Here is a 15992-nt window from a genome sequence, read left to right as displayed (position 1 = left end):
GCTACGAACTTTGTCTCTGTAACTCCTTCCCTGGGTGTTTTGTTCCCAATTCTAAGAAGGGGCACAGTGTCCACACTTTGGTCTTCATTCTTCTTGAGTTTCATGCGTTTAGCAAATTGTATCTTATATCTTGGGTATCCTAAGTTTTGGGCTAATATCCACTTATCAGTGAATACATATTGTGTGAGTTCTTTTGTGATTGTGTTACTTCACTCAAGATGATGCCCTCCAGGTCCATCCATTTGGCTAGGAATTTCATAAATTCATTCTTTTTAATAGCTGAGTAGTACTCCATTGTGTAAATGTACCATAATTTCTGTATCCATTCCTCTGTTGAGGGACATCTGGGTTCTTTCCAGCTTCTGGCTATTATAAATAGGGCTGCTATGAACATAGTGGAGCATGTGTCCTTTCAGAAATGAAAAAGGAGACATAACAACAGATCCTGAAGACATCCAAAACACCATCAGATCCTTCTACCAAAGGCTATACTCAACAAAACTGGAGAACCTGGATGAAATGGAGAAGTTCCTAGACAGATACCAGGTACCAAAGTTGAATCAAGATCAGGTTAATGATCTAAACAGCCCTATATCCCCCAAAGAAATAGAAGCAGTCATTAATAGTCTCCCAACTAAAAAAAGCCCAGGACCAGATGGGTTTAGTGCAGAGTTCTATCAGATCTTCAAAGAAGATCTAATCCCAGTTCTTCACAAACTATTCCACAAAATAGAAACAGAAGGTACTCTACCCAACTCATTCTATGAAGCCACAATTACTCTGATACCTAAACCACAAAAAGACCCAACAAAGATAGAAAACTTCAGACCAATATCCCTTATGAATATTGATGCAAAAATCCTCAATAAAGTTCTTGCTAACCGAATCCAAGAACACATCAAAACAATCATCCATCCTGACCAAGTAGGTTTCATCCCAGGGATGCAGGGATGGTTCAATATACGGAAATCCATCAACGTAATCCAGTATATAAACAAACCCAAAGACAAAAACCACATGGTCATCTCGTTAGATGCGGAAAAAGCATTTGACAAGATCCAACACCCATTCATGATAAAAGTCTTGGAAAGATCAGGAATTCAAGGCCCATACCTAAACATGATAAAAGCAATCTACAGCAAACCAGTAGCCAACATCAAAGTAAATGGTGAGAAGCTTGAAGCAATCTCTCTAAAATCAGGGACTAGACAAGGCTGTCCACTTTCTCCATACCTATTCAACATTGTACTTGAAGTCCTAGCCAGAGCAATTAGACAACAAAAGGAGATCAAAGGGATACAAATTGGAAAAGATGAAGTCAAAATATCACTTTTTGCAGATGATATGATAGTATATATAAGTGACCCTAAAAATTCCACCAGAGAACTCCTAAGCCTGATAAACAGCTTCGGTGAAGTAGCTGGATATAAAACTCAAACAAATCAATGGCCTTTCTCTACACAAAGAATAAACAGGCTGAGAAAGAAATTAGGGAAACAACACCCTTCTCAATAGTCACAAATAATATAAAATATCTTGGCGTGACTCTAACTAAGGAAGTGAAAGATCTGTATAATAAAAACTTCAAGTCTCTGAAGAAAGAAATTATAGAAGATCTCAGAAGATGGAAAGATCTCCCATGCTCATGGATTGGCAGGATCAACATTGTAAAAATGGCTATCTTGCCAAAAGCAATCTACAGATTCAATGCAATCCCCATCAAAATTCTAAATCAATTCTTCAACGAATTAGAAAGTGCAATCTGCAAATTCATCTGGAATAACAAAAAACCTAGGATAGCAAAAACTCTTCTCAAGGATAAAAGAACCTCTGGTGGAATCACCATGCCGGACCTAAAGCTCTACTACAGAGCAATTGTGATAAAAACTGCATGGTACTGGTATAGTGACAGACAAATAGACCAATGGAATAGAATTGAAGACCCAGAAATGAACCCACACACCTACGGTCACTTGATCTTCGACAAGGGAGCTAAAAACATCCAGTGGAAGAAAGACAGCATTTTCAACAAATGGTGCTGGCACAACTGGTTGTTAACATGTAGAAGAATGCGAATCGATCCATTCCTATCTCCTTGTACTAAGGTCAAGTCTAAGTGGATCAAGGAACTACACATAAAACCAGAGACACTGAAACTTATAGAGGAGAAAGTGGGGAAAAGCCTTGAAGATATGGGCACAGGGGAAAAATTCCTGAATAGAACAGTAATGGCTTGTGCTGTAAGATCGAGAATTGACAAGTGGGACCTCATGAAACTGCAAAGCTTCTGCAAGGCTAAAGACACCATCAATAAGACAAAAAATCCACCAACAGATTGGGAAAGGATCTTCACCTATCCTAAATCAGATAAGGGACTAATATCCAATATATATAAAGAACTCAAGAAGGTGGACTCCAGAAAGTCAAATAACCCCATTAAAAAATGGGGCTCAGAACTGAACAAAGAATTCTCACCTGAGGAATACCGAATGGCAGAGAAGCACCTGAAAAAATGTTCAACATCCTTAATCATCAGGGAAATGCAAATCAAAACAACCCTGAGATTCCACCTCACACCAGTCAGAATGGCTAAGATCAAAAATTCAGGTGACAGCAGATGCTGGCGAGGATGTGGGAAAGAGGAATACTCCTCCATTGTTGGTGGGATTGCAAGCTTGTACAACCACTCTGGAAATCAGTCTGGCGGTTCCTCAGAAAATTGGACATAGTACTACCGGAGGATCCAGCAATACCTCTCCTGGGCATATATCCAGAAGATGTCCCAACCGGTAAAAAGGACACCTACACTTATTTCTTATTGGGTGTGGTGGTGTGTACCTCTCTCTAATCCTGTAACTTGCAAAGGTGAGGCAGGAGTATTATGAGGTCAAGGTTTCCCTTGATAACATAGCAAGACCTTGCCTTAACAACCTTCTCCACGGTCTGTAAAGTTTTACAATACGTCCAGCTTAATGTGGGCTATGGGGTGCTGGCCATGGGGTGCAAATTAAGACTTAAATGGCTATTTTTAAGTCCCAGAAACCTCACTGAAGAAGTGAGATTCTCTGAAGAACCAACTAGGGGCAGTTTGATATGAGCAGTGAAAAGTGCCAACCTAGCAGGAGCCCAGCAACTCATGATGAGATGGTGCCTTTAAGAGCAGGCAGAGGTGTGTTGGAGACTGCAAAGTAGGCAGGAAGCTTTGCCACATGGGATCAATAAGGGGAACAAAGACATAAAGGAGGGAATACTGAGGGAAAAGGTAGGAAGATGTGTCATATACACATGGAGAGCAAGCACTTTGTGGTTATCTTGGGGGCAGGGGTTGGGCATGGGAACGTGGGACATGTGCCCATGCTATAAAGGTTCAGTTATGGTAAAGAGACAAGAATCTGGATAAACTTACACTTTTTCCTGGCATTCCTGGGAAACCTGCAATCCCCAGAGACCCCTTCAGGCCAGGTAATCCCTTTCTTCCCATAGATCCAGGGGAACCTGGCCTCCCATTGAGCCCTTTGATGGTATTGGTTTGTCCAGTAGCTCCAGGTGGACCTGGTAACCCTGGGATGCCAGGCTCTCCTTTGTCACCTGGGAAAGAAGCAAAATCTATTAGAAAAAGGCTAGGCGAGAAAAGACCTATTTGTCTAGGTGCAGGTGCTCAAAATCATAGTCCAAATGTGCTCTCAGCTAAGGCAGAGGCTGGCTTGGGGTTAGTGGTGATGGAAAGTGGTTCCATTGGTGTCATCCCAGCTCTAGTATTGGGCAATCAGTATCTATACCTTGCTATCTACCAGGCTATTTCAGGGGTACCAGACTATGGACCAAAACCTCCAGTTCTACAATAGTATGAGTCAGTCTCAACGAGCAAGGGAAAATTAGGAAGAAGAAAGACAGCCTCCTTGAACATCATTGTTGTTCCCATACTGCTGTTCCTGGGTCTGAGCTTTGCTTTTCTTGGGAAGGAAACCAATGATGGCTATAAATAAATCCTTGCATGAGAATCACTCCCAAATATCCCCTGCCTCAGCACCTCTGGGCCCAGGAAATCCATCCGATCCAGCAGAACCTCGAGAGCCTTTTTCTCCTTTGAACCAAAGGTTTAGCATTGGAGGTCTTGGACTAGATATGCCAACTGGCCCTGGATCCCCTCTGTCTCCTGAAGGAAGGCAGATCAGGCAGTAATCAGGAGAGTGACAGTTTACACACAAAGTCACAGTTTACGCACAAAGTTACACACAAATATGACCTTTGGTATAGTTTCTTCCCACACACACCTCGCCAAGTTTCGAGACCTTTTTGTCCTCTTTCACACCCCAGCCTCTAACTTTGCACTTCTGAGTCTGCTCTCTCTTTCTCCAGACCCAAAGTCACCAATAACTTTAGGCCCTACTCTAAATTCTCTTTCAAGGAAAGAGTGTATTGTGGAGGGCTCCATTTTAATTTGAGTGTTCCTCAAAGATTTGGTTGGTAAAGACTTGATTCTCAGGCACTGACTTCATTGGGAGGTGAGGGGCCTTTTATGTGTGGAGCTCAGTGGGAGAAAGGCAAGTTATTGAATGTATCTTCTTGAATGGACTGTAACACTCTCACTCCTATCTCCTTCTTGGTTTTGTTTTCCAGCTGCCATGAAGGAAGCTCTGTCCCATGATGCACTGGGCCACCACCGGTTCAAAATCAACAAGGTCAACTGATCACCAATGGACTCCTCTGAAACCAAGAACTAAGATAAATCTTTTCCTTCTTAAAAACAATTTATGCTATGATTTTCTTTGCGGTTGGCAAAGGATGACTCACATAGTCCATATCATGTACTGTTGACTCTAAAGTGAGTAGCCTTTTGCTCTCAAAGGACTTAATTTGGAAGTCCAAAGTTTTGCCTAATATGTTTCATTCATCAGATGAATGACCACATTGACAAGCAAAATGCATGTTGAAAAACAAAGTGGTTGTCTTGAAATCTCTCTGTCTCTCTGTCTCTGTTTCTGTCTGTCTGTCTGTCTGTCTGTCTCTCTCTCTCTCTCTCTCTCTCTCTCTCTCTGTGTGTGTCTCTGTTTGTCTCTCTGCCTCTGTCTCTGTCTACCCACACCCCCTTACCTTTCTCTCCGGAAGTACCAGCCTGTCCAGGTTGTCCCACCTTTCCAAATGACCCAGAAAATCCCTTTAATCCATCAGCTCCAGGAAGACCAGGAAGACCAGGGAACCCAGGAAATCCTACTGGCCCAGAGGACCCCTTTTCACCTATTGAAAAGTAAGACTTTCTTTCATTATCATTTCCATTGTATATACAAGTAAAGAAAAGGAAGCACAGAAAGGTTGAATTGCTTGCACAATGTTACAGAGCTAAGAAGGTGAAGAGGAAGGAATTGAACATAGGTTTCTCTAACTCTGAAGTCTGAGTCTTTACCAAGCATGTTAGTTATTAGCTATTCTAGGATTCCTCCGAACAGCCACGTAGCACTGAACACCAGAAAGAAAGGAAGATGTGGGCACTTCTGCTTGAATTCATTAAGTTCAGAGTGCATGTAGGGGCACAGAAAAGAAATACCTAGTTCTGGTTGGGGAAGAGATGAGTGTGTGATCTTGCCTCTTTGTACTAACCGGCTGTGTGTGCTGCTCTGAGACCAGCCATTTTTCACCTATTTGAGACAGAGATGCCATACACCTAACCACTGCTGTGTCAGTCACAGGAAGTGAGAGTTGTCAGGTTGTCAGGCTCCTTGGTATGTGTCAGACTGAGTGATCTATGTGTAGTTGGCCTTTTCTGTTGATCAGCCCATTGTTCCACACAGCAAGCAGGTTGAGTGATTCATGCTAGGTGACAGGTTTCCTTTAGTATTAGCCTTGCCCCCCCACCCCCGCAAACCCCTGCCTACCTTCTATTCCTGGGCAGAGAAGAGGGGAGGAGGCAAGTTGGGCAGTTGTGGCACGCTCCCTTTGGGTAGTCCCTGACTACTTTACTGGTCTTCCTAATTATTTCACTTACCCTTTTGGCCTTCGATGCCTGGCAACCCAGTGACGCCTGACAAACCTGGGCTCCCCAGGAAGCCAGGTGACCCTTGAGGACCAGGAAGGCCTTTTATCCCAGGTAGACCTCTTTTTCCAGTTGACCCAGGCTGACCTATGTCTCCTCTTTGACCTTTCTTTCCAGGGTGCCCTGAATGGTTATAGAAGAGAGAACGCAGGACAGCTTAGTCAGGCTCTGCTCAGGTTTGGGCCACTGTTTATTTCTAGAGGTTCTCTTTGGCTGGATAGGAGGGGGTTCACGGTCCTTTAACACTACCCAAAAAGAGATGCCAAGAAGCCCGGTGCTGAGTTGGTCAGAGCATTAGTACCTACCACCCAGAGCACCCCCCTAAATGCTCATCACTTCTAGCATGGCACAGTGGTGGGTAGGAAAAGCAACCACTTTGTAATTATAACTTCTTCCTTTATGAATGTGGTTCACACAGGAGCCTCTAAATGGAGCTCTGGGAAGCCAGGGTGGCAATTGGGCCCTAGTTTCCTTGGGACTTCAACCCTGAATCAAGTTCTAATGGTTGTTTCCTGAGCCAATTCATGAAATAGAGGTTAAATCTGAACTGTTGTTCTGGCTTTCCAGGGAGTCTTGCATATAGGGTTGCCCTTTTAATCCCTCAAACAAGCAGTTAAATCAGCCAGTTCCTTGGCATTAGGTTTGAAAGACCCCCTAGTGCCAAGTATTGTAGAAACCCCCAAGGCCCATTTGGTCTCTTAGGTATTCTGAGTCTTCTTTCACCAGGGCTTGAAGTTGGTCAATGGGATTAACCTCCTGAGCTGCTGCCAAAGTTGAATGTCCAGGTACAAAGCAAGGAAATTAAAAATCCAAAGGCTTAAATCAATGAGGACAGAAGTATTTGGGCTCCCAAGGACCTCAATGAATGGCTGACTTAGCTTTCCATGAAATGAAAAGCATCAAGTAGCTGTGAGCCCCAAGAATCTAATGGGAAGCTATGAGGATAAGTCTGCAACAGGAGAAGGGAATGCAGTGGGAACAAACCTTATAGCAGCGGTTCAGGGATCTCTGGCCTTATAAGCAAGGCCATGTTATAGCAGATAATCACATAATTCCCCAGTGGGGAGTCTTAGTCAGTGAGCTTGTGGGCTGTTGTTGTTGTTGTTGTTTTTAACCTTCACCTCAGCAACTTATATGAAGGCCCCAGAAACAGGATAAAGGAAATAAAAAGGATATTAACAGCTCTGCAAATAACCCAGATTCAGTCACTTGGTCAGTGATGCAGTCTAGGCGGCAGAGTAAGGATGATGATATAAACAAACAAACAAACAAACAAACAGGTGAACTGCAAACGTTAGGCTGCAACCAGTGGGTGTCAGTCCTCATTGCTTAGTGAAAGCCACTATTTGCCCGTGGACCCTCAGAGGCATGTTCTCCTGACAGGGAGGCTACTGGTGGGGGAGGGAAGAGGTCACAGTCAGCTCCAGTTTCTCTGTAGCTCAAAGCAGGCTTAACATAGCCACAGCGAGGGTTTAACACCATTCAACACAGGGTGGTTTCTTTAATAGAAAAAGGCCAGCAGCAGGCCAAAAACACCAAAAGGGTGTAGGAGGCCCTGGAAGAGGGAGGTGACAGAGATTTGTCATGGATCAGAAGTTAAACAGTAGCAATGTGTTCTGGTCTGGCCCAGCCAGGATGATCTGGGATTTGAAACTAGAGAGATTAGGAAAGTCAAATATCCTAGATGCTGAGCATGTCATACTGCCACTCTTAGTCCCTGGGATGCCTTCGTCTAAGTAAGGCCCTCTCAAGTTGGGATTCTTCCTTCAATGGATTTACCTGAGATGCCTGGAAGGCCTGGTGCTCCTGGGAATCCAGATGTGCCTTTGATGCCAAATGGGTCAGTAGACCCTGAAGGTCCTGGCTGACCTGGTGGTCCTGATGTTCCAGGGTTGCCCCGCTCACCCTTGGGGCCTAGCATACCAGGTTTCCCATTCAAACCTAAGAAAACAGAGGGGACAGATGTTTATAGTCTGGTTAACAGGGAGGTGCTGGGTCATCAAACCATCTTCCAATAGAAGGGCTTGGCCCAGGATTCACCTCAGATGACATTGTCTTCTCTCAACAACAGCATTGTAAGAAATGCGACTATTGGTTATAGCTATTCTTGGAATTTCTACAAAAGGAAAATGGACTGCAACCACATAAGGAAATTCCTCCCCCCCCAAAGGGACACAGAATAAAATGTCATTTTTGCTCTCTAATTAACCATACCAGATCCAGGCATGCATTTTACACACATATCCATGCAAAGACAGCAGTTACTAGAATGCTGTCTGTACATTGCTAAGTAAGGGGTCAAGTAGAGTGAGTCACCCTTGGGTCCTGGAAGGCCAGAGTCTCCAGGAAATCCTTTGTCCCCTGGCAATCCCTGTAGGCCTTGCTCCCCCGAAGCACCATTTTCAGCACCAAATATGTCACCAGCAGCTCCCTTGAAACCTGGTAACCCTGGACTGCCAGCTTTTCCAGGGTAGCCATCTTTTCCAGGAAGCCCAGGAAACCCAGGCAATCCCTTCTCCCCACGAGCTCCAGGAAACCCTAAATGTAAAGAGGCAAAAATTAAAAAGAACATGGATGCTTAGAACCAAGCTGTCTCGGTAGACATCTGAGACCGATTTCTCTAATACAAAGCCCATATATTAATCATGATTAGTGATCTCCACTCCATGGAGGGCTTGTACAGAAGTAGGGACTACACCACACGAGTGGAAGGAGGCTCTAGTTTGGTGAGACTAGGAATAGGTACAGCTCAGCAGCTTTCTTTTCTGTTCCTGGGGCTCAGTGGTTGCTAAGAACGCAGTCACACCAGGTCTTCTGGCCCAAGCTCACTATCTCCTACAGTTTTAAACCTTTTGCTGCCATGGCCTTCCTCTTCTTGAGTGGGCAGAAAAGAGTAGAAAGAAATGAAGCAATGATACATCCAGATAAGACGCAAACGCTACTAGCGTAATGGTGGTTCAGAACACACAGATTACTGGCTCTCTCCTAAAGTCTCTGCTCACTAGCTATTGTGAACAGGTGGAGAATTTGTATGTCTATCAGGTTCCCAGGTGATGTCGGTGCTGAGCCAGGGAATGCAGCTGGAGGAGCAGTGGTAACACTGCAGTCCTGTGGAGCTCAGGTTGGAACAACTCTGGAAAGGAAAAAAAATGGGTAGCTTCCTTTTGGACTGTTGTGAACTTCCTTCTTTGGCCTCTAAGAAGTTTATCTAGGATATTGTTACTGGAGTGGTAAGCAGACAACTGCAGCCTCCTGGCTTTGTCACTAGTGGCTTTGTAAACTATCAGTTTCCTTATCTGAGACTTAAGGGATTGCTTCCATTGGTTTCTCGAGGCCCTTTTTGCCACATTCTGTTCTTTGCTCTATGGCATTTGTGCTTGGAAGTAAATTCAAATCATCTCGGCTAATCCAGGGAGCAGACCTAGCTTACAGTCCTCGATGGAGAATGAAAATAGTCCAAACATAACACAGGAGGAAGTTGATGACCCTTTTCCTTACCTGGCAATCCTGGGAGATGCATTAACCCTGGACTTCCAGGCCCTCCTTTGCTTCCGTGAGTGCCAGGCTTGCCTGGAATTCCAGGGAGGCCCCGAGATCCCTTAGAGCCTGAAACCCCAAATGTATGTAGTGAGTAGAAAGGAACGCTAGCATGGATAGGTTGGATTTATGATATCTGATCAAGTAGTCTATTCTCTTGCTGGCTTCCTCGAGTCTCATTTCCTCATAACACATTCTCTGGAAGCCATTACCTCAGTTGCTGAGGAATCCATCAGTGGGACTCCCATGTGCTATTGGCATTCTTGCTTCCTTGGATTAAAGTGTGCTCACTTTTTCTGGCCTCATTCCATACCTGGGAATCCAGGAGCTCCAGGAAATCCTGATGGACCATATGACCCAGGGATGATACAAGGCAAGGTGACTCCTGGAAATGATAACATGTGGAACTGTGAGCTCAGCAAGTCAGAGAAGAGTTCCCCTTACATGGTCCTTTTTCCCCCATTCTATTTAGTGGAAAAATGTATTCTTCCCACCCAGCAGCTAGTAGGACACACAGAAAGCTTGAAATGAGAAGCTCTTGGGAGACAATACCAGTGCAAATGCTTCTTTGTTCTGAGTGTTCAGAGTGCCAGAATATTACTTGTTGAACCGCTGGTACCTGACAGGCAAGCAGTCATCTAGGCAGAGGGTGTTACCTAACAAGTACTCCTAGAGGTGGCCTGCACAGGAACAACAGTGAGCAGTAATTTTCCATTCACCAGTCCCTTAGATAAACTCTCTCTCTAGCATGGGCACTTGGGTTTTAGCTCTAAGGGTTCATGATGCTGTATTATTAGAGTGGATAATTTGAAGCCATAACAATTAGAGTTCACATCTGAACTTTTTTATTTTTAAATTTGCATGCATGTGGACATTTTGTGTGCATGTGTGTCTGTGTACCACATGCGTGACTGGTGCCCAAGGAAGCCATAAGAAGGTGTTGAATCTCCTGGAACTGGAGTCATAAATGGTTGTGAGCCTCCATGTAGGTACTGGGAATAGATGCCCAGTCTTCTGGAAGAGGAGCCAATGCTTGAAACCACTAACTCTAGCCCTAACACTTTTCTTGCATGGAGGTTTTCCCCAAACCATGGAGCTTTTTAAAAGCAGTTCATGGAGCCGGGCGTGGTGGCGCATGCCTTTAATCCCAGCCTTTAAACCTTTAATGCCTTTAATCCCAGCCTTTAAACCCAGCAGAGGCAGGAGGATTTCTGAGTTCGAGGCCAGCCTGGTCTACAAAGTGAGCTCCAGGACAGCCAGAGCTATACAGAGAAACCCTGTCTCGAAAAACAAAACAAACAAACAAAAAAAAAAGCAGTTCATTTTGAGTCTACTGAAATGTATTGGCCATCCTTGTTCAGATATGTGTATATCTAAACTAGGGAAACACATAAGACCCCTGGTCATGATAAATTGTGACTCCTCAGCTCATTATTGGAAACTATAATCTCTGCTACTCAAGGAATAGAAGTAGTCAATTTCAGTTTTCAAAATGTTGACATTAGCGTGCACAGTCTTTTCTGTGGGAAAGTCTTCTTTGCTCATTCATACTGCAAATAAAGAGTCTATAGGATCACAGATGGGAAGTTTAATAAACTACCAGTGACAGACTGTGTACATATGGACTTCCTCAAGTGCTATGCTAACTAAAATTAGCCTGTTCTATTAGAACAATCCACCAAGGTCTGTCTTAAACCACAGAGCCAACAGTTCTAATAAAACTCTGTAGCATTTGTTTGTATTAAAAAATAAACAAGCAAAAAACCAAACACATGGCTCTAAAAGTTACCTGCACAGCCTCAGATTATTTTTGAAAACTGTGCATAAAGCCTCTGATTCAGACTGCTTATTCAAGTAGCTGGCACTCCTCCTTCCACTCAATCCTGCTTTCCAATATGAAATCTTGCTTTGAAAAAAAAATCACTTGTTTTAGTTCTAAGTCAACATTGAGACTTGAACAGTATAATGTACTGGTTATACTGGACCTAGGAGCCGAACAGAACTTACTTCTGTTATAACACACCTGTGTGGGGAAAACTTATAGTCTCTAAGCCTTGTGTGTCCAGTGGCATCTGTGAGGAGTGCATGAGACCGAGACAGAGACACTCGATGTAGTGCCTGCCATCCTGCTGCATGCTCGGTGAATGGCAGGTCTTACCTTCCTTAAGGAGAGAGCTTCACAGGCGCTCCTGTAAGTCAACTCCCTGGCTTCCTGCCTGCTAGTCATTGTGCTCCTGTGACCATATTCCCACAGGTCTAAAGATGGCCTGAAGCATGAATCCTCCTGCATGTGTCGTCACACCCACCTCCGTTATGCTAGACACTGAGGTGGCAAAACTATTTCTGAGAGTTATTTGCCCATTGTAGAATGTGTGGCATTGAAAGGCACCTTGTGGTGAGGTGCTTCACTGAGAGAGAGAGAGAGAGAGAGAGAGAGAGAGAGAGAGAGAGAGAGAGAGAGAAAGAGAAAGAGAGGAGAGGGAGAGACTCCAATCCTATATTCTTCTGGGGCCCAGAGTTTTTGAATGAAAGGAAAAAAATATGCCCTCATAATTTGGACATAGACTATACTGTATTGTATTTCGCAAGGAGGGATTTAAAGTGGTGGGAAAATTTAAAGATTTTACATTGTACCAGATCTGGCTTTTATCACTTATGGGGATTCCCATTTCTGAATTCAGACCACTCTCAATAAAGCAGAAGTCAGCTCTAGCCGTATTATGCTTTAGAAGTACAATAGATGACCGCATTATTCAGATTTTTTCACCATTAATGCCAAAATTCATCTTTAGAATATAAAGCAACTCTAGTTTTCAAAAGTCTATCTTTTCTATTTGTTCTGAGACCAAATAATAGAGATAAGAATTATTTGACTCCTTGCACATACATCTTGGAAAGCAAGTTATACCCCATAAGTTCAGAGAATATAATTAGTTAAGAGATAGGTAACCATCAACGTGTGAGATAAAGGTAATCAGCTCCTCTCAGAGACTGCATAACCATTTCTATAGTTCCCAGGAGTATGTGCTAAAGAACCATTAAAGCAGTATCAGTTGCCAGTGGCAAACTCTGCATCCCAGCCTTACAACTACCCTGCCTCAAAAGAAAAAAAAAAGTGCAATGTAGTTTAAGACACTCTGAGGGTCAGAGACAAAGGTTAATAGGTGAATAATATTTCCCCCTGCTATAGCAATAATCACCTAGACCAATCACGGAAAGAAAAAAATGAAACCAAGACATGTTTGCTGAATCCTAAGGGAGGTCTTGTGTACAGCCCAGATATGCCTGTCAACCACATTCAATCGTGAGGATTGAGTGGAGTGCTGGTGCTCACACGATCAAGTATACAGAAGCCAATTGGAGAAATAACTTGAATGATAGATTACATTGAGAATCTGGAGCCATAGCCTCTATGGGTACCATAAGCTGTCAATGTACCCAAGTTTGTAATAATTCACATCACTGGGTTGAAGAGCTTCTGATTGACTACATGCCCTTCACTACCAATGGAGATGTCTAATCCTGGGTTACCACTGGAAGGTGTAGGCAACATTTAGGAACTACATCTTACTTTTTGTGCTAACAGAAATGGCTATAACACATAAACTAGAAGCCTCAAAATGTATGTTTAAATGGTTGGAAAGAACACTACTTTTAGTGAGCTATATTCAGCTTCTATAGAGAAAAAACAAGGTAACATTCTAAATGAAGTATTTTCTGTGTGGGGTGGTATAAACATTTAGTCACACTACTCAGGAGGTGGAGGCAGGCTGATCTCTGTGAATTCAAGGTCAGCCCAGTATGTAATAGTGAGTTCCAGGACACCCAGGACCCTGTAGAGAGACCCTGTAGAGAGACCCTGTCTCAAAGAAACCAACCAACCAACCAACCATATAACACCCCTACACAAAATCTAAATAAAGTATTTGTTTGAAAATCAGGTACTTCAAAAAGTGGATTTTTCTATATAAGGTTCCTTCCAGGCCAGGCTTACTAGCTCTGTCTTCCTGAGAACTTTCTGTGTACAGGAACTAGTAATGTTTGGGATAGAAATGATCCCATAGGTTTCTTCCTATTGATACAGCCTCATCTCAAACCAAGAAATAGAACATTGATAATATCCAAAAGACTTGAGGATGTACAAGTTTATAGGTATCATGCATTGTAACTAAATTTAGAATCTGGTTGCCTTTAAAATGGGCTGACCTAGAATGATCGATCCATCAACAGCTGAAGAGCAATAGAAAATACATGACTAATTTCCCTGGGGAATACAGTAGAAGTAAATCTATTGTTGAAACCAGAAGTTCTCAAAGGAAAACCAATATTGTTTGATAAGATATGGCCTAGGGAAGTAGAATGCTTCCCAAACTTGTTCAAGGCCCTTGGTTTCAAGAATCTTGAATGCAGTATTAGCCTATGCCACCATGATTATTATATCAAGATAGATTTTAAAATATGAACACATAAGACATAATATCTTATTTTTTATTTCTTAATCATGCAAGGTTATTAGGAAGGGCTTTTCTTCTGCAAGAAGGAATGTTCTACTCTGTTGGCAAGTTGTGAGGGTAAGATGTATCATCTTCTTTAGTAGCTAGAGACTTTAAAACGTTGTTAAAGGGAAAACCACTAGTAGAAATGGGCATAATTTCAATAATAACAACATGTAGAAGTCAAAGGAAGGCTAGATGGCAAAAGGTATTTAATTGTCTACAATGTGCATAAGTATAATTTAATTGGGGAAAGTCAGCAAGGAATAGAAGAGAAACTACTTAGGAAATTTCTTTTGCCCATCCATCCATCCATTCATCCATCTTTTCCAAAAGCGCATAGGTATTTGATAAACTAAGTATGGGATCATGAGAACTTAATAGCAAGAAGATAAAGGAAATAATGGGAGGTATTTCCAAGTGAGAATAGATAACCTTAAATTCTTAAACTTTGATGACAATTACAAGTGTGATGCCACTAATAGTAAGAAGTGTAATGTCACTACTGGAAACAATGAAGGAGTGTGCTGACTGCACAAAATACAAGTTATGGTATGGGACCTTCATAATATACAATCAGGAGTGTTGCTTATTATATTCTCGAAATGCCAAGTGGGAAAATAATTTATTTAAAGGGAAGAAGTTAGGTATCATATAAAGATTAGGTTAGAATCTCTGACCAATCTGAGATTCTGTCAGATAGGAAAGCATTTTTGTCTGCTGATCATACAACTTAGAGGACTATTTATCAAACTCTCCACAAACTACTTTGATTAGAAACACAGTCATCCACCCTCTCCTTGAATTTTTCTATGGACTATGAGCTCATAAAGTGTCTAGATAGCTCTGTGACATTTCAGACAGCTCAAGTAGCAGGGTCCTCATTAAGCAGAGCTGAACTCCACATTGTTCTACCTTCTGAACTTACCATAATACACTTATGATCCATTTCCTATTTTAAAACTCTTGAGGATTGACTGGAGTGATTACAGCTAGCCAGATCTCTTTTTTATGACGCATTTCATACATATGAGTCAGAGTCATTTTACAAAGGTTGATTTTCCAAGTCCAAAACTATCTGATTGTATGACTCACCTTGAGCTCCACGGAGGCCTTGTTGCCCTGGTAACCCATCTACTCCTTTATCTCCAGGAAGTCCACGGGGCCCAGGAGGTCCTGGCAGCCCAATTCCTGGTGGTCCAGTTGGACCATCATGGCCTTTTTCACCAGGAAGTCCTGGTAACCCTCTTTCACCTGGGAAGCCAGACCCACCATCTCCCTAGAGAACAGAGAAAAAGAAGACAAAAGATCATTTTAAGACTTATCTGAAAAGGCTTCTAAACACAGGAAAGAGATAGTTAGTGAACAATGTTTTGTGAAAATTCTCCATCACTCTAGTTGTTTATTGATCAACCTCTGAATTTTCTTAGAGAAAACGGATCTTATCAACTCTGGATAATCTAGCTTTATAAAAGTTTCTAGATGGGGCTAAGTCAGTGGTTCTCAATCTGTGGGTTACGACCCTCAGAAGACTTACAGCTCAGATATTTACATTACAGTTCATAATAGTAGCAAAATTACAGCTATAAAGTAGCAATGGAAGTAATTCTTTGGCTGGGGATCACCACAACATGAGGAACTAACTGTATTAAAGATTTTCAGCATTAGGAAGGTTGAGAATTGCTGGTCTAGGGGAAGTAAGCAGGGAATGAACAACTGTTGATCTTGGAGGAAGGAGCTATTGAGAAGCTGATTTGTTTTAAATGAACGTGTTCAACTCTTCCTAACACTTATCAATAAGTGTTCTGAGAAAAAAAATGTCATATTTACAGAAAATAAAGCATTGAGTCAACATTTCGGGGGACTCAAGTTCCCTGGTCTATCTTATTCAATGAGGTGATAACCAGCAGATTGTCCCTAAGTCCAGTAGG

At 42.6% G+C, this 15992-nt stretch overlaps 1 protein-coding gene across 2 annotated transcripts in view; it reads right to left on the bottom strand.

The window, feature by feature from the left end:
* The window catches only part of Col4a6 (collagen type IV alpha 6 chain), a 330176-nt gene that overhangs the window by 22205 nt on the left and 291979 nt on the right, over window positions 1-15992 (bottom strand). For both annotated transcript variants that reach the window (XM_029473623.2, XM_029473624.2), the window contains 9 exons: window positions 15157-15340; window positions 9882-9953; window positions 9530-9637; window positions 8348-8569; window positions 7811-7972; window positions 5984-6154; window positions 5095-5238; window positions 4031-4156; window positions 3407-3588 (listed from right to left, as the gene is read on the bottom strand). In XM_029473623.2, the coding sequence (XP_029329483.1) occupies window positions 3407-3588; window positions 4031-4156; window positions 5095-5238; window positions 5984-6154; window positions 7811-7972; window positions 8348-8569; window positions 9530-9637; window positions 9882-9953; window positions 15157-15340 (1371 nt within the window). The remainder of the gene's footprint in view (window positions 1-3406; window positions 3589-4030; window positions 4157-5094; window positions 5239-5983; window positions 6155-7810; window positions 7973-8347; window positions 8570-9529; window positions 9638-9881; window positions 9954-15156; window positions 15341-15992) is intronic.

The sequence above is a fragment of the Mus caroli genome, unplaced genomic scaffold (assembly GCF_978045245.1).
Source record: "Mus caroli unplaced genomic scaffold, Mus_caroli_1 scaffold_5, whole genome shotgun sequence".
NCBI lineage: Eukaryota > Metazoa > Chordata > Mammalia > Rodentia > Muridae > Mus > Mus caroli.
This window is presented reverse-complemented; position numbering and strand designations above follow the sequence as displayed.